At 36.0% G+C, this 18,611-nt stretch overlaps 1 protein-coding gene across 3 annotated transcripts in view; it reads left to right on the plus strand.

Annotated features, from left to right (window-relative positions):
• The window catches only part of WDR72 (WD repeat domain 72), a 123,235-nt gene that overhangs the window by 54,357 nt on the left and 50,267 nt on the right, over window positions 1-18,611 (plus strand). For all 3 annotated transcript variants that reach the window (XM_080396621.1, XM_080396622.1, XM_080396620.1), the window contains 3 exons: window positions 4,986-5,806; window positions 10,769-10,860; window positions 14,016-14,098. In XM_080396621.1, the coding sequence (XP_080252747.1) occupies window positions 4,986-5,806; window positions 10,769-10,860; window positions 14,016-14,098 (996 nt within the window). The remainder of the gene's footprint in view (window positions 1-4,985; window positions 5,807-10,768; window positions 10,861-14,015; window positions 14,099-18,611) is intronic.

Genomic DNA, 18,611 nt, shown 5'->3' on the forward strand with positions numbered 1-18,611 from the left:
TTTCTTGACTAACATACACGTCCTTCCCAGTAACTCCTTGTTAGACTTACCACTAGTGATGCACAAAAAAATAGAGGTAGCACGTTCTAGTTTTCAAAATTGAACTACAGCAGAGGACCTTAACATTTATAGTCATTTTAGATTCATACACTTAGACAACACAAAGAGGGCAAAGATCATCTTTTAAAAATCTGGATAAAATGACTGAAGCTGTGAAAAGTCATACAGTTTGCCCTCTTTATAATAACTTACTATTAAAGTATTAAATTATATGTTGTTATATATAAAATAATATATATAATTATATAAATTAAATGAATAACTGAAGAAGTCTTCCCACTTTTTCAGCTAATTAATAAAAGTAGATGGAACATTGGTGATCGGGGGGACCTGTTAGTAGAGGGAATCGGAAAGTTGGCCATGTCAGAAACAAAATTTAAAACTAGCAGTGATAAACTCTGATGGATGGCTCTATACTGTCTTTCAAAATGATAATCAAAATATGTAGGTTATGTTCAGTACATCATAGTGTGGTGGTCATTTAATTTACAGAATTGAAGGAAGAATCTGTATTACTAAATTATTTTTGGACATGATCATTTGAAATTCACTGGGAGAATAGTAAGGCTTGAATGCCCTGATACTTGGATGTATTCCCTTAAGCAGTTCATGTTTGCAAGACAATCCTGTGGTAAGAGTTGTGCAAAAATTGTCAGAAAAAACACCAAAGGGATCTTTTCATTACTGAAGCCATCGTGTTGGCAACAGGAAGGCCTCAAAGTGGGACTGTGTGGTTCAGAGACAAGTCATGCTTTGCTATTGTTAGCCTAGTTTTTGACAAAGAGTTACTAAACCCTTAATGTGTGTACATTTGAAAAGAAAATAAGAATAATGGCAATATTTACCTGAATGTAGTAGGATTTACTGTTGTGAAATACTTCTGGAGAGTCAGAAAAGGCAGAGTACAGAATGTAAATATCTGTTAATCTGCTTTTTAGTAACACTCATCAAATGCTATTCCCAGCTCTAGTTCACGGTTAGTTTTATGGGTTTCCTTCCATTTTCTGTCATCTTCTGTTACAGAGAATAGCTTGTCCATATTTCCTAAATAGTGTTTTATGTCTAAAGCTTTAGATGTCCACCTTCCTTCAATGGAATGAAATGCCTATGGCACAGAGCTAAGATAACTTGGTAGCTGCTTCTCGGATCAATGTCAATAAGCTTTCATATTGCCAATAAACATTTATTGTGGCTTCACACACGGTAGCATCACCAGATGCCTCAACAGATTGACATTGTCACGGTATTCTCCTTTGTTTGGGTGGTGATTTTCCTAAAGGTTCCTAAATGTTAATCAACCAAATTTAAATGTATAGAATAGAGAAAATGAAAATACTTCTATTAATGTTAAAGCTAGCTTGTGAATTCCAGTGTTTGCATTTCATGGGGTTCTTTCTATGTATTAGAAAACAGCATAATTAAAGATTAAATTAATCCTAGTGCTTAACTTCAATGTATTATTTTCTAAAAAGGAAAAAGGAAAGGGATAAAAAAAGACCTGAACAAGCAGTTATAATATCTTACTTTTGACTCCCTATGGAGATCTTTAAAAAAGATTATGTATTTAGCGTGCATCCTCATCTGGTGGGAGCATTGTTCTCTAAATAACAGAAAGCCAAATTATGTTGTTATCCAAAATTAAATAGTCAAATAATTTACAGGTTATAGAGAGTAAATTTTTTTCCTTGTGTTATTTGTAACTACAATGGTAACAGTTTAAAAACAGCTAATCCTATAAAGTCATAGTTTGTTACATAAAAGGAGTTAGGTAAGGGGTGGTCTTGAATGCAGTGTTAACTCATCTTTCTCAAGTTAAAGCCATCTGCTGCCCTGTTTACAAACACTACTTGATGCTTTCTTTTAGGATTCAGCTATTTTCAACAGAAACGGTTCTTTGCTTTTCTGGAATATTTCTAATTATCACAAGAAAAATTAACGTAGTGATCTAGAAAAGTCTATATCACTTGTGATACGAAGCTGGCATAATTGTTTACACAAGTATCACTGGGCTGAATAGTTGCTACTTGGTACTATCTGCTTGTACATGCTTGCTTGTAAAGGTGAAATAGCTAAGACTGAACACGGTGCCGAGAGCAGAGGCTTGTGCAGGACAATGAAAACATACCAGTCATAAGCACTTAAAGAAAAGGGCAAAAGCATCAACGAGGAATTTCTCCTCTCTCACGTCTGCTGTTCCCCTAAAGGTAAAAGATACCTTTTTAATAGATACAGCAGGATACTGATATGAGATGTTGTGTCACAATCTCATAACTTTACCATTGGATGATCCTCCCATTACCTTTATGGAATGCTGCTTGCTAGTGCACAGGGGTTCCTGTGAAAGTAAGTAGTTGCTCTTCTGCAAACTCACCTGGAGTCTCTCAGACAAAAAAAAAAAAAAAATCAGTTTTGTCTTTATGATGGAAATTTATTGGTGTTTTCTTCAAGATTCAATTCTGTCATTTAGTTCAGTATCTGATATGTTTAAGTCGCATGCAGAAGTAATAGGATTTTTGTTTCAAATTATAATCGGATATTTGTCATGGTTTTCCTCCTCAGAACATGAATTCTGAAATACTAGCAGTTTCATAAAAATATCAATGACATCAAAGTCTGCAGAGCAGGAGGTTCGATGAGGTGACCTACAGATATTCCTTCCAGTAAACATTTCCATGATGTCTGTGATTCTACCTATATAAAAAAAAAAAAAAAAAAAAAAAGCTAAACAATTTTTGAAATTCATAATGGCCAGTAAACATTTACAAAACATTTCACTTTTTTGCTTAAAAGGAATTACTGCTCCAGACTTTATTTTACGTTTTAAAATGAAGCTAAAAACTAAAGTTGAGGAGGAAAATAAATGTTATTGAAAGAAGGTTATCCTTTTAAAATCTGAATATTTGTCATTAACTGTAACTTGTAGTAGTATTATTGCAGACTTTTCCTTGGGCGGTACATAGGTTCAGTCCTTTAATAATAGAAAAAGGAGCAAGGAAGCAGCAAAAGAGGCTGATATGCTACTGTGCCCCCCCTGGTACACTTGTCCTGCTTTCTGAAGCCCGCAGAAGCTCTGTTGTAAATTCTGTTACACTGGGTTATACACAGGAACAGAAAGTTGTTTGGGGAGAAGGACAGCAAGAATATGAAATATTTTTTTCTTAATTTCCAGATGTGTATTTCTCCTCAGAACTGGATGTTCTGATGTAATGCTGGAAATCCACTCTTGCAAGTGGATCTTAATTGGAATATGGAATCTGAGGTAACTTGCTGCATGTCCTCTCCCTAAGGATTCAGAAATTGGCTGGCATAGGCGGCCAAGACAGAATGTCTGTCCTGAAGTATTCATGGGAAACTAGGAGTGGGGGAAAAGCAAGTATGGCGTGTTTCTCATATAGAGAAATATCTCAAGGACTACAGGACAGATTTTGGAATTTCCCCCTCTTGACTTTTTCATCCTTAGGCGCTTATTTCTGCCTGCATGTATCCTCCATTCACATGGATTTATATGAATATTTTTCTTCATTGTATTTATTCGTGTTCTCTCCTTTCCACAGGTTCCGCTTAGCAAGTATCTAATCTATAGAGGTTATGTCCTAGTAGAAAAGACTTTCTTATCTTAGTTTATCATCTCAAATATTGCATTCTTTTTGTAGGCTTAGACTATATTCTGTCTAAGATTCTAATGTCCAGGACAGTTTGTTTTTGATGGGCATTTGTGAGGCAAGTTCTTCTGTGATATCTGTATAAGGAGCTGATTTTTAATGTGTCCAAAAACATTCCCCTCCTCAGAAGTTTGTCACAGCATAGTACCAATCCTATGCCAAGGACACTGGCAAAATAAAATTATTTCTGATTCTAAAAGATGAAAGCTTTTCTTCTGCATGGTGATTTATCATTTAACGAATGAAACTACAAGAGTAAAACTGAGTTTAAAAGAAAATTTAAGATTATTTTGACTATTTCCTCATGTTGATCAGCTGACACTATTACAGATCATCATCACTGGGTTACTGTTACTGTATTTTAATATGCCAGTTCAAAGTTGTGAGTAACTGTAGCTGTTCTCAGATCTTTTCAGACAGATTTTAGGAAAAACTACTTTCTTTGGGTATTAATTAACAGCAGTAAGCAGATGTGTATTTATACCAGCACAATTAACACTTTAGTATGTGGAACTGAAATGCTCTGCAAATCTTTAAAGCTGTTGAAGTATGGTGAATTCTAGAAAGATCCAGATTAGAAATAGGGTGACATAAGGTGATATCAGATGTTCACAAACATTGTAGTAGCTCTGTAGCCTTTTTCTTTCAATTATTTTCATCTATGGTAACTAATTTTGTAACTGGAGATGTAATTACTTGTGACTATAATTTATTGTTGCTGATAAAGTATGTGTGACAGCTTAGAATTAAGTAACTTTAAGATAGTTTTGCGTATTTTGAAATGGGAAAAGGCATAGTCCCCATCTCAGGCACATACCAGATTGCTACAAGGCATATAGATTCTCAAGGTTTGCAAGAATTTTGCAACATCATAGGATTTGTGTTTCCCTAGCTTTATTTTTGAAAAAAAGCTGTATTCTTCAAAACTTTCCTCTAAATATCTTCCAGCTTGAAATGAGACCTAGCAGAAGTAGTACCAGCCTAGAGTTTTAGCAAAGATGTATGCAATCTACAGTGTGGCTGTATAATTGAAGATATTATAAGGAGCCTGTATTTTAGTGTTTACAGGGCTCTGTGTATCTTAAGCTATTAAAAAAAAAAAAAAAGCTGAACTTTTTCTTTAGTAAGAAGTGAATATATAATCAAGTTGAAATGAATGGAGTTAATAGGTTTGGTCTGTTCCATAAGCAATTCTATGCTTATATCTTGAAAACTGCAAAACACTATGGATTTTTGTTTAGACACTTCATATTTTTCTTTCAGTTAACTGATACCAGCTGCATCTACCAGCCTTTTACTATTTTACCAGTTAAGACAAAATGGAGCAATGCAAACTTTCATATTCTCTTATTTGATCTGGAAAAACTTGAGGAGCTTCTGCTGTCATCTCAACTCAATGGATTAAAGTCATCGAATTCATTCCACAGCTATGACACTCTAGAAAGAGCCAAAAGTACTACTGAGAAAAGGGTGCTGACATTAAAAAGAATTAAAACTGCTGGCTCCATATCTCCAGTGGATGGACAAGTAGATACTGTTAGTTCAAACCAGGTCTGTAGGGATAATAGTGCAGCTAGGCCTTTGGAAGAAAGTGGTGGCATGAGAAGGCAAAAAAAAATGAAGAGTTCAAGAAAGATTAGAATGCAGCCATCAAGTAACATCGACGTGAATGTCACCACTGATACAGCTAAACTGCTTTTGTCGTGTCTCTTACCGTGGGGTGTAGATAAAGAAATAGACAATCTTTGTGTTAGACGCTTAGATATCTTGATGCTTCAGTGTCCTGTTTCTTTTGGACTTGTGTCAAATGACAACCACCTATCACTAATGTTGCCAGGATGGAAATGTAGTGATTGTTGTGTGCTAGAAGAATGTGCAGTAATCAACTTGTTTTCAAAGAGAGTGCTTGATCTATCAAACAAGTACCTTGCTGCAACTGAAGGACAAACTGGCATGAAGGATGGACCCGAGAATAACGTTTATGGAACAAAGGGATTGGAAACAGTATTCTTCTTATTTAGCAGAATAGCTTTAATCAACAGGATAATTAACATACCTTCAACAATTACAGGTGAAATTGAGAGGTAAGAACCTTTTCATTATGAGTCTTTTCTTCCTTTATAGTGGTTAAAAAGTGAAAAATGAGAATCAGACATTTTTCTTAAATACAGACTTTTGCAATGCAGTTTACATTCTTTCTCTAGAGCTTTTTTTATAGGATGTTCTTTGAACAAATGAAGACTGGGATAAAGTTAAGTGTTCTTATATTTTTCTATTTAGCAGATTAGAACTGATGCCAGAATGCTTTTTCAACAGAACAAGACCTCAAATTGTCCAGGTTCACACCCTGTTTTTCTGGAGATCACTCTTTTCTTCACAGTTTAAACTAAGTAGAATAATGAGGTCTGTTCAGGCACATTGGGAGGTGTGCATGAAGCACATTTGTGCTGTTTTAACTTCCGCTCTCTGTAAGCAATATAATTCCTTTACCGTGAAATCCTTGGCTTACTGATGATTAAAACATGAGAAACAAAACAAGTCTGTCCTGGTTATGCTATCTAAAAAGTACAATGCCCCCAGTAATAATGGCAGCTACTGGGAATGAATGCCTCATCGGTCCTTACATTGTGAGAACCATCCCAAATAACATTTATGCTACTCAAAACAAATTTATTGACTAAATGCTTTTTTCAGCATTATAGGAAAAATAGCATGTGCAATGTTACTTGACCAAGCCAAATAGAACATACTAATCAGGCAATGCATATTGTCTACAGACTTTTGTTGTTCAGCAAACCTAGGTTGGTCTGTATTTAGCATTTTAGGGACAATTAACTTCAGTGTTGGTGATGCTATGGCCCTGAGGCAAGAAGGGGAACAAAGAATATTGATCCTGATGCTGCAAATACCTGTGCATCTTCCACAGAGCTCTAAGCATTCAGCATATCTCAAGAGATATGCACAATCCTGCAGGTCAAACACATGTTTCTCAGTTACTTTTACTGCTAATCACATTGCTTACTGGTCCGTATTTGACACAAGCTTTTATATTAAAGGTTGTTTTCAGGATTCCAGCTTGAACGTGAAGTCCTTTCGATGCAAGACAGGACTTTATGCTTGCATTGTGTCTTACAGTACTCTGTTGGAAAGACACTGTGTAATTGAAGTTAGTCATCATACCAGTATCGAACTTTTTTCCCAGACATACACATCCTGCTTTTGGAATATATCTCCCATAAATTTATAAGTATTAAAGTTGTTGCAAGAAAAAATGCACAATTTTTTTTTTTAAACTGTACTACAAAGTTTTATTCAGGAAATGTAAAGCCATAAAAGTTAGCATCTCTTGTAGAACTATGTATTTTTTTGTGCAAAAGATGGGAAAAAATTGCCATAAATTTTCATCACAAAAAGGCTATGAATTTTATTCAAAGACTCTGAAATGTTTTATTTGGGATTATGCCATGTTTTGGTTTAGATTGCCTTTTTTTCCAGAGCTGAATACTATACTTGTTTATAGCTGTCTTGTAGCTAAGTTTTAGTTTGATGCCATTTGTGATGTTTTAACATGGGCTGCTGCCTCCTAATGGCCTCATTTGGATAAAAGCAGTTGAGCTGTATTGGTTCTCTTCTTGAATCTTTTTGTTTGTTTATGGGGTTTGGTTTTTTGGTTGTTTTTTTTTTTTGTTGTTGTGGGTTTTAGTTTTGCTTTTTTTCCCAGAGCTCCATATTTTCCTCTAGAGTTCCTAAGCAGCCACTGCTAGCGCTATGGGTCTGCACAGAGACAGCACACAGTTCTTTTTCCTGCACACACTTGCCTGGTTCTGAGGGTGTACTTTCTTCATCCTGCATCTCTTACACATTCAGAAAATAAACAGACAAATAGCTGCAATTTTTATGTTATTGAAGGTTAAATTGTTCTTTCATAGGGAAGTTGATCAGAACTAGACTGTATTTGCTGTGTTTTATCAACACAGACTTCAGGTTTTAGTCACCTGGACATTTTCCTCTCTGCTGTGCTGGACAGGACATGTTTTTTTTTTCTCATTATGGCTCTCTCCCGTAATAGCACAGAGTTTATCTTTTCCCCTACCCTCCAATAACTGTTTCAGAACTTCAGACATGTCAGTCATAATTAACTTTATTTTTTTCCCAATAAATAAAGGTAAGAACAGTTGAGATATGTGAACAATTTTGTGCTGTTTTCTAACCTCTGTAAAACTGCATATGTCCCTCTGCAGTCAAGAACCATCATTTTCACATAGAATCAAAGTTGTGTGGGCAGAAACAACAAGCCAGCGTTACTGTGTTAGTAGAAGTGGATTAAAGCCATCAGAAAGAATTTTAGTGCTTCAGACACTTAAAAAAATAAAATACTGATTTTTTTATTACGTGATGTTTAGTACGTGTTGTACTTTCATGTGATAATATCGTCGTGTCTGAGTATTAAGGCATGGTTTTGATATCTGAAATTGCTATCTGAATGTATCCATACTTTCTGTATTGCCTCAAAACCAGTTATGTGTATGCAAAGTTATCTCCCTCTCTCCACCTAGGGAAAAAGCTCCATTTCCTGTGAAATTCCCTGTACTTCTTCCCCAGTAATAAGTGTAGCATGAATAGGACTTGACCTATTTGCTGCTATCTTAGGATTCAGCCATTTCACCTCTTCCTTTTGCAAGTAATTGGGGTCAGAATCAACTGTCGTGATCTGTGTTTATTCATTAACTCTTTTAATATGATTTATATATCTTTTTCACCACTTATTCTTTATTCAGGCTTTTCTTTCTTATGATGAGCTGTTAAAATAATGTACTTCTGCCTAATTAAAAGTTTGGAAGAAACCAAACAAATGTTTTGTCTGGTTTGCCTTCTAAATGAACAGTATGTAGCCAGATGTCTTGGGGCAGTTGGTTTAGCTAAAACTACTGCATGCTCAAGGAAAAAAAACTACGTATTGAATTCTAATTCATCAGAGCATTCATGGAAGGAGTTAGTAGGACAGCTTTCACAGCTGGTAAGTGTCCTAGTCTCCTAAGTATTACTGCAGTACAGATAGCTCTTACTAATTCAGTTATTAATATGAAAGAGAAAATGCATTCTGATCTCCTCTCAGTAGCTTATTTGTCAGCAAAGCCATGAATGTTTCTCCATTTTGTGAAAGCTTACTTTCTATTAGTACAGTGGTACAAACTCCAAAGCTTTTAAACTTTTTAAATTTAAAACAGGAGAAAGAATGTCTGAACAGATTATCCAGTGACTACAACACTTGCTTAATATGTATGGGGCTGACGTTCATAGTTCTGCCTACTTCATTGGCGAATGGGCAGTGGCACAGTGTCTAGCTACTGGTTTAATAATTTTGCAGTTCCAGCTTTCTTCTGTTAATGCTGGCCCACTTTGCATGCAGCAATGAAATATTCATTGGGCTGTAAAGACAATCATTTTAGTGTCAGTCAGCTATGGCCTTGATCTGAGGAATGTGATGGTAAAGTTTAAATTGCTGCTCTTTGGCATATCCAATGATTTTGCTGTTACAAGAGAGTGAAAGGAATTTCTTTATTGTTAAATAAAATATATACATCGAATCTGGAGAGTCAGAACTGGAAAAATGCATTTGTTCAATTCATAGACTATTGGGTATTTTTGGATTAGTCTAATATTCTCATTTTGGGCAGAAATTCTGTCTTTGTCACTATATATATTGTTCTACTTAAACCATGGGTTTGACAGATCATCATTTCCCAATGAAAAATATTTGATTGAAAAACTCTTGACTAGTTGCTATCACAAGTTTTCAGCTCATGGTTTGATAACTCAGTAAGTTTCAAGTTATAGTATTTCTGTGAACTATTAGCTATTTGATTGGATAAATAGACTCTGGAATGTGAAAACAGTGAACAGCAAATTACATTCTTTAAGCACACCTTATCAAACCAGTACTACTCTGTTTTTTCTGGGTTGTTTGTTTCTTTTTAAAGAAAGAAAAATCAATATTTTTAACATAATTTGAACATCTCAACAAAAACATGTTCATAATCCAAAAAAGAATCAAGTATGAAAAACATGGCTTTGGAAAAACTTGGACCTGAGTCTTTAAGCGGTTGTTTGTAAATGTGTTTGTACATCTGCTGGGGTTTTTGCAACTTGACCCAGACTGTGAAAATCAAGGAACCTGCAGTAAAATGTGTCAGATTATAAAGTGGGACAGAAACAGGAAGAAGCTAGTAAGAAAAGATCTTCAAAGAATTTGTTTTCTCCTGCCATTTGAGATTCAGATCTGTAACTTAGAGCTCTCAAGCTGTAAGCCTTCAGAGATTTAGTATTGCAAGGCTTTTGAATGTTGTTACTTACTGTTGTTTGTAGTGAATTTGAAAGGTGAAATATATTATTTTTAAATGACAACTAAATATAGTCTGTTCAGGGTCACTACAGGAATGTATTTAAAAGAAACAGTTCAAACTAGTGCACGGGTTTGGAGAGGTTTTTCACTTCTTTTCCCCTCTATCCATATCTTTTGTCTTCAAGGGTTAGGTTGCCGAGTTCATCCATGACAAAGTACTGAAAAGCAGTGGATACACACACTAACTAGCCTCCTAAATTGTAACAGTCTACTGAAATCCCAAGTATTGCAATAATAATCTGAATTATTTACCACCATGGAATAATGGAAGCCTATAAAATAAAGCTGCGAGTTTCCCTTGAACTTTTTTCCTACATAATAGAAAACGCAGCAAAATTCCTTTGTGAAAATGTTTTGATTCAGTTCTTCGTCTGTGTCTTTGTTTCTTTAATACAATGTAAAGGTAAACTATAGTAAGTTTTGAGCCAAATGTAAAGTCCCTGCATATAGATGGTACTTTTCAGTATTTGTGTACCTATGAATGTTTCAATACCAAGTTGTGGGCAAAAGAATGCAAGTGACTTTTGAAGAGAAGCTAAATTGTAGTTGATAGTAGAGTACCTACCTTAAAAAAACCTACCTTAAGACATAAGATTTTTGTAAGTACATTCAGATTTTGTTTAATAATTTCATATCCTTTTAGTCCACAGAAACCAGAACCTATATATGACAAGTGGCGAAATGTAGAAGCAGGAACACCTTCATTTCCCAGTTTTTATGGCGAGTTATCAAGCAGTAAGTATATGGAGGAGTGGCAATATTGGCTTCTAAACATTTTTTTTTGAATGCTAAAATGCATCATTTAATTTCAATAATGAAAAAAAATCCCTATATTCTCTAGCTTTGAGCAGGTCCACTTTGCAAATACAGAATCTGGATTATTCTGTTTTCTTTTGTGAATATCACAAAAGCATGTAAACAAAATGTTGATTATTACATAACACTGAAATCAAGGATATTTTTTCTGTGACGGCAAAACATTGATCTGAGTTTCTAAACATGTTTTCTAGCAATCTGAAAAACAGAAATTTACTAAAACAAATACTGTTGCCTCCCCCCTCCCCTATCTCCCTCATCACCATTACATGCCTGTGCGATGATATATACAGCCCTTCAAGCAAACTGTTGCCTTAGTAATACAAGAGTCTTCTTGACTGTTCAATAATGCCCTTAGACTTTTGGCTTGGGGAAGAATAAAGTAATCTTTTCACGTTAATGTCCCACAGGCAATTGTTCACCAGTCTTGGCTTTGCAAGCCAGTCTGAGTTTATGTTTACAGTATGTAAGTAAACAAAGAATGTTTAAATAAAACCCGGAACAGAATATGGATCTTTGTCAGTATGCGTTAACTAACAAATATAGTGTTCCTGTTATAGGCTAGATCCTGTCTAGACTGATCACACAAATGCTTTCAAGTCAAGTCTTGACCCTCTGCTATGTAAATAGCCTTCATGTCCCTATCTAAAACCAGGTTTTAGTGTACCTTTTCTTCTGTTGCTCATATTCACCATAACTGTGGAATGGCTTGTTGGAAGAAAGATGGAACATAAGATCAGGTGACAATAGAAAATAAGTAGGTGAAGGGTGGGGAAATGGTGTAGAGGTAACTAAAGTATTTGTGGACATAAAAATAGCTTTACTGAGTGACCTAAAACTTCTGAGGTAATGTAACTTGTATCCCATATCTCCTAGTTCAGTTATCTGATTTGCAAATTAAAATCTTCCGTAAGAATTGCAGCGCTCTCAGATGTTTTAGGAATGACCAGTTCTTTAGCATCGAGGACGTACTGGACAGCAGAACAGGCAATGCTAAAACTTGATTCTGCTGATGTTTCTGGACTTTCTGTACATATTTACATGTGTGCAAAGAGATGGGAACAAAACCAAATTTAAATAGGAGGTTTTAATGTTTTTTTGCATACATAGACATGAAACTTAAGTACTGCAACAGAGGACAAGGATAAATGATAGGTACTGTGTTGGCTGTACTGTTCTTCATCAGTGGGCACACTTGCTGAAAGACTGTTTTGTGTTTAAACCAGAGTTAGCCTCAGGTTGGTTCTTGAATCAGTAAGAACTATAAAAGCTATTAATTCACATTGGCGTTGCTTGACTCTTTCCTCACATCCAAGATTTTGGTGACCTGGTTCTGTCCCACAGGGGAAACTCAACTGTAAACTCAGTAGGTTCACACTAAAGAAATTAGTTGTAAGTTGTGGGGTGTAGGTTTGAAATAATAACATTGAGGTTCGACACAGCAAAGTTTCCAAAATGGGAGAAAAAAGAAAACAGCATAATTCTTCCTGATATATAAAGAAATCACATAAAACTCAAATTAAAACATGAGAAATGGAGAGGTTATTCTTTGACTGATCAGTTCTGTGTCTCTTATTTTGTCATCCCTTTTTATGTTTTTGTATTAGCCTTTACATTTTGTATTATGGTAACATGCCATGTCAGCTGTCAGAGATAGAAAATAAAACATTTGCTTTTATCTCATCTTTCTGTAAAATTATATTAAATGCTCTAGTTTTCTTTTTTCCTTTTTCATTCTTTTTTTAATCATACCTGTGTGTATGTTTCTACATATGTTTATATATTATATCAGATATTGACAAAGTTAATACAGTCATTTACTGAATAGCATACTGCTCCCATTCAGACTACATTAGCGTACCTGTAGAGGAATGAAGCTGGGTTAATTAACATTGATAATATACAGCTGTGGGTTGGCTTCAGGGGTAGCAGGTTGGCTGATGTAGACAAGGTGCAGCTGTGGCTGGTTATGTTAAGAGGCTGGGCAGCCAAGGAAGAGAGAGGAGGAAGAGGCAGAGAGAGAGTGTGAGTGCCCTGGATGAGAGACTAGGAGAAGGCAGCAGAAGGAGTAGCATGAAGAGTATGCTGGTATGAGATAGTAAAAGACCTTGTTGCAGCCAGCTAGTTTGGAGAGTGCTGTGACATGTACCCTCTTCACTTTGTGAGATGTAGGTACTTATGTGGTTTTTTTCAGACCTCAGTCCTCGCTGCAGGAATCCAACATTTAATCAAATGACAGCATTGTGTGATCAGGATGCTTCTGAGCCTTAGTGTTACTGCAGCACTGACAGCTGCTATTTACAATTCAGTTTCTGCTTCTTGAGACATACAGTACTGGCAATCAGAGATTTTTGTGTGGATTCAAAGGATCGTACAACCAATTTACCCAACGTATATGTCTGGCAACAAACATTGTATTAAAGTATTGAGCTGTCACACTTGTTTGTCGAAGTCCAAATGAAGAACTGGACTAAAACAGTACAGCTGCCAGTTCAAAGTATGCCTTGCTGTGACAATAATCTGAAATTCAGGATGGATAGTAACAAAACTCACATGCAAATCCATAAATTTAACATCTTTCTTAACTGCAAGTGTAACTGGTGAGCCACCAGCTATGTGACATCTTGACCACAGCTAGTATTGTTGCCCTGAATTAGAAAAATAGATCAGAAGGAACTGTAACTACACAAAATGTTATTGAATGTATTTTTGCATAGACTTTACTACTATGTTTTAAAGGTAAAGAAACACTTACTGAAGTAGTTTTAGAATTTGTATCACAAAAATCCATCGTGAGGTAGTCCAAATCAAAAAGTATTTTCAATATCTTTAAAAAATTATTATGAAAACATACTCTGTGGTATATCAGACCTCTGTTCAAAAAAACCCAAAAAACAAAACATCTTGATTTAGGATAAATGTTCAAACAATATATTGTCTGAACACTTTGTGCATACTTTTTCAGATCTTTTCAGGTATGTTGCTGAAGTGAAAAACTGAAAATGTTAAATATCTTTCTATTTGCGTACTTCTGTGTATATTGTCAGTTCACAAATTATGTATGTGTTTTTCAGGTAAAAGTAGATATCATTCCCCAGACTCTGGGAGTGTTTCATTGCTGAAACTCATTTATTGTTGGAGTGACCAATCTATAAAGGTAGGAAATAGCCAGTGTCATTTGTTGCAAAGTTAATCCTTAAGTAACATTGGCTGTAACTTAATATTTGGAATTTGTATACTGACATAATAGTTATGGATTTATGGTGAAATTATTACATGAACTGTGCTGTTCAGATCTATGGGCAGCACATTATCATTTTGGTATGATACATGCTACTCATGAAACTCTTTTGCCTTAAAGTACATGTTTAGATGTGGGAAAGTAACGGTCCTACTAGTCTCTAATCTAGGTGATCTTGTTCATAGCATGCATTTAAAAAAATATGTTTAAATTGTTTTAGTTACCTGTTCTCTAACAACCGGATGTAACTTGCATTACAAATGCCATTTTATGCTCCAGGAAAATAAAGGCCAAAATAAGGAAAGTGTCGCTATACCAATGTAGTATTATAGAAGAAACGGAAAATGCCTTCTTAAAGGGATAAATATTTAATCCCAAATCGTTGCTTATTAGAACACTCTTCAAGAATAACTTAGTTATGTATTCCCAGCTCAGATGAAGCTCATGCCTATTGTTAGTGAAGAATCTGATGTCTTGAGAAGTAAATTACCATTTCTTGATAGTTGACGGGTAACTGAAATAGTCTGAACAGTGAAATCTAGAGACCGTTTTTCATTTTGGAAACATGCATTTAGATAAAGGTATTTGGTAGCTTGAGCGAATTAATGTTCAGGAATACGAAACTCAAGACAGTATACTAGGACCACAAGAGATTTTACGCCAGAAAAGGGAAGTGCCTGTTACAACTTTATTTTATGATACTTTTAAAATTGCATGCAACTCTCTGCTGCATCTCTAGTGCAAAGAGTATTTTCCAGACCGGAGGTGTGCAGGGGTACTGCAGCGATAGTCCCCTGTTCTGTTAGATAGCCAGTAATAGTTTCTGCAAATACATTCAATTGAATTCAGAGTTTTATCTTGACCTTATCAATTTTTTGTATCCCCACTGTCTGCACATCTTCCGTATCATTTCAGCATTCTACTTCTCTCACAAACTATCCCTGTTGCTCTTAAAATAAGATTTGTTTCCCTTTTTAAATCCTTTTAATAATAATAAAAATAAATGAATACAGGACCTCAGTTTCAATAGTTGCATTAGTCATGTGAAATCCATGTAATGTTTTGCTGACCTGGTCAGCCACTGAAACTATGGAGTTCAATAGCCATGAAACTTGTATCTGTAGGGTCACTGACTATGTGGGATCTGTGTATTCATGTTTTCCGATTACTTTAGTGACTGATTAGTTTATACAATGATAATAGTCTTTACTACAGAAGGTTATTGGGCAGGAAGATAAGACATAGAATAAGCTACCTCACATCTGAGAAGTTTAAATTTAAGACGCTGAAATTGTCAGGTACTGCATATATCATGCTGTCAGTGCTTCCCAAATTTTAGCATTATTCAGACAGTAGCAATAAGCTTTGTTAATCTGCTTTGTAATGCAGATTTTGGGTTGCTTGCAGCCAAACTGCTGTAAACATTTCAACATTCAAAATTATGTCTGATGTTGGCAATAGGTGTGGGTATTAAGCAATGAATGATTTATACAAAATTATTATTTTTGTTGATAGTAGGGTGGCTTTTTTAAACCTACCTTTATACAAACACAGATTTATGGCCAATTTATTAATCCTGAGCAGCCTTATTAAGCACTCATGTACACTTACCCAAAACATCACTAGTTACCCTGCTTTTAAAAATTTTCCTTGTTGTTATCTTCAGTGGAGGATACTGGCTCTCGGACATGACCAAAAGGACTTGTCATTTTTAGATTCCTCGTCTCCTTACAATGCTGTAACAGCTTTTGTGCAAACAAGGAAACTGAAAAACTTGCTGCAAATGATTGATTGGGGGTTTACTGACTTAAAGTTGAAGGGTGGAGGGAGCTCTCTTTCTGTCTTAAATTTTAAAAATGCTTATATTTTTAAAATATTTTTAGGGTGTTTTTTTCCCCAGATGATTTTAAACAAAAGGCCATCTTCATGCATTTTGCTGTTCTTTCATATAAGATATAGCTTGTTGTTGCCACATTCCCATCCCGCCCAGAAGTCACTTAAGTGTACTCATCATTTCAGATAGATATAAAGAAAAAAAGCTTGCCCTGAAACTTTTATTGTGAGGAAACAGTGTTTGCATTTCTGACCTTAATTGTCCTTACTCTATATTTAAAATAGTCTGTTCTTCAGTTAAAACAAAGACCTGTCACAGATAGATTTATTTTTTTGTATAATAATACTATATTATTGAAGCTTTATGGAACCTTTTTGGCTGAAAAAGTGAACATTAAAATGAAACTTCAAAAAAAAGTTATCAGACTAGTCAGACTGCAGTCCAATCAAAATATTTTGCCTGTTGTTGACTCTAGCAGATACAAGGATATTTTCTTCTACTGGAAGGATTTCTTTGATTCTTATTTCCTTGCTCTTCCTAGCTCCTTAGTCTTAAAATCATAGATGTTAAAATGCCTTCTCCCTATGTCTTTATTCAGGCATTTCAAGAGGAAGAGTACAATAGCAAATAATTTGCTTCCTTTTTTCCTGCTCTGATTTTTTTAAAACCTCATTGAGTGAAGTTAGTTCTTGTTAGGTTGACTTTCCTGAAGATTAAATTCCTTTATCTCTTCACAAAAATGATTATAGACAGGATAAGCTTCCTTCTGCAATGTATTTTAATTCCTGAGCTGGACAACCATTTGCAAAACAGAGTAAACGACCCTGTTTCCAGTGCCCCCCTTCCATTTTCAGCGCTAATCTCAGCAAAGAAATTCAACACTAAATATGGCAGTGAGTTTTTCATTTAAACTTTAGTAGGTCAGTAGTTTCACTAACAACATACTAAGCATACATAAGGAGCATAAGCATAAGGATTTTAGTTATATGACATGTGGGCGATCTGTCATAGAGGGTGCCCACTGATGGGACTTCAGCAGTTTGCCTTTCCGTTGTGTACGGCAGGGTCAGGGCTCAGCGCCGTGACGTACTGTGGAGCTTTAGCCCAGCTGGCACTAAGCCTCACACAGCCGCTCGCTCACTCCCCCCATGTCATGATGGGGGAGAGGATTGGAAGAGAAGTGAGAAATCTCATGGGTTGAGATAAAGGCAGTTTTAATAGGTAAAGCAAAAGCCGCGCACACAAGCAAAGCAAAACAAGGAATTCATTCACCGCTTCCCAGCGGCAGGCGGGTGTTCAGCCATCCCCAGGACAGCAGCGCTCCATCATGGGTAACAGTTACCTGGGAAGACAAATGCCATCACTCTGGACACACACACACACACACAACCTTGTTCTTCCCCCAGCTTTAAATGCTGAGCATGATGTTCCATGGTGTGGAATATCCTTTGGGTCAGCTGGGGTCAGCTGTCCGGGCTGTGTCCCCTCCCAGCTTCTTGTGCCCCCCAGGCTGCTCGCTGGTGGGGGTGTGAGAGGCAGAAAGGCCTTGGCTCTGTGTCAGCACTGCTCAGCAGGAACCGCAACAACACTGTGTCTAGCACAACCCAAAACACAGCCCCATACTAGCTACTGTGTAGAAAATTAACTCTGTCCCAGCCAAAACCAGCACACATACCTGTATAATTATCATTATACATTATCAGATCGTTTACTTACACCTTCATAATCAGTAGGAGTTATACTTCCGTTCCTCCTAGTCCTGAGTTACCTGGACATAGAGTCAACTCTAACCTTGAAAGAGTCCTGTTATAATCCCAAGTAATAAGACCCTGTTAGAACCTGGATGCATTAATTCAGGAGCTTCATCAGAAATACAGTTTATACAGCTTCAGCATACAACATTTAGGTCCTGATTCGAAAGTCCTCTACTGCCATCCTAATGTTGCAGTATTCCTTTTCTGTACAAGAAAATTTGTTTCCTCTATTATCAGCTAGCTATTTAGTAGTGTCCCCTTAGGAAAACTGTTGATGCCATATTTAGAACTCTGACATAATCATCTGCATTAGGAATATTTTAGCCTCCCTCTTTCACCAGCAGAAAAAGATACACACTGTGGAGGGACTGCTGAGATTTGGAGAGGAATAATGATATCAAGACTTCCTCATCTCTTTCTATTGATTCCTGCGGTGCACCTGTATTTTTTTTTTCACCTCAGTTACTTCATTTCTATTAGTATCTAAAATAAGGTGGGATGAATCTGAGATACATTACAAAGGACTTTACTTTCAAAGAATAAACCACTTCATGTTAAGGCCATTGCAGAGACTAGTAGTAAGAAGCTAGTATCTTCTTTCCTGGTGCTCAACTTTACAGTAATTTCTCCAACAAGCTCTAAATGCATTTGTTTTTACAGCATTTGTGTCTACCTGAAGCCACCTCACTTCAGTATCAGTGTGTAGACAACTTTTCTGACAGTTACTGTCCAGAATTAGAGGAAAGCAGACTGAATAATAAAAGTCTGATGTTTTGTTCTGTATTTTTTTTTGGTTCCTAATGCAACTGTGTTATGGAGGCACCTGGGAGGCAGTTTCTGC

The sequence above is a fragment of the Falco punctatus genome (genome assembly GCF_963210335.1).
Source record: "Falco punctatus genome assembly, chromosome: 7".
Lineage (NCBI taxonomy): Eukaryota > Metazoa > Chordata > Aves > Falconiformes > Falconidae > Falco > Falco punctatus.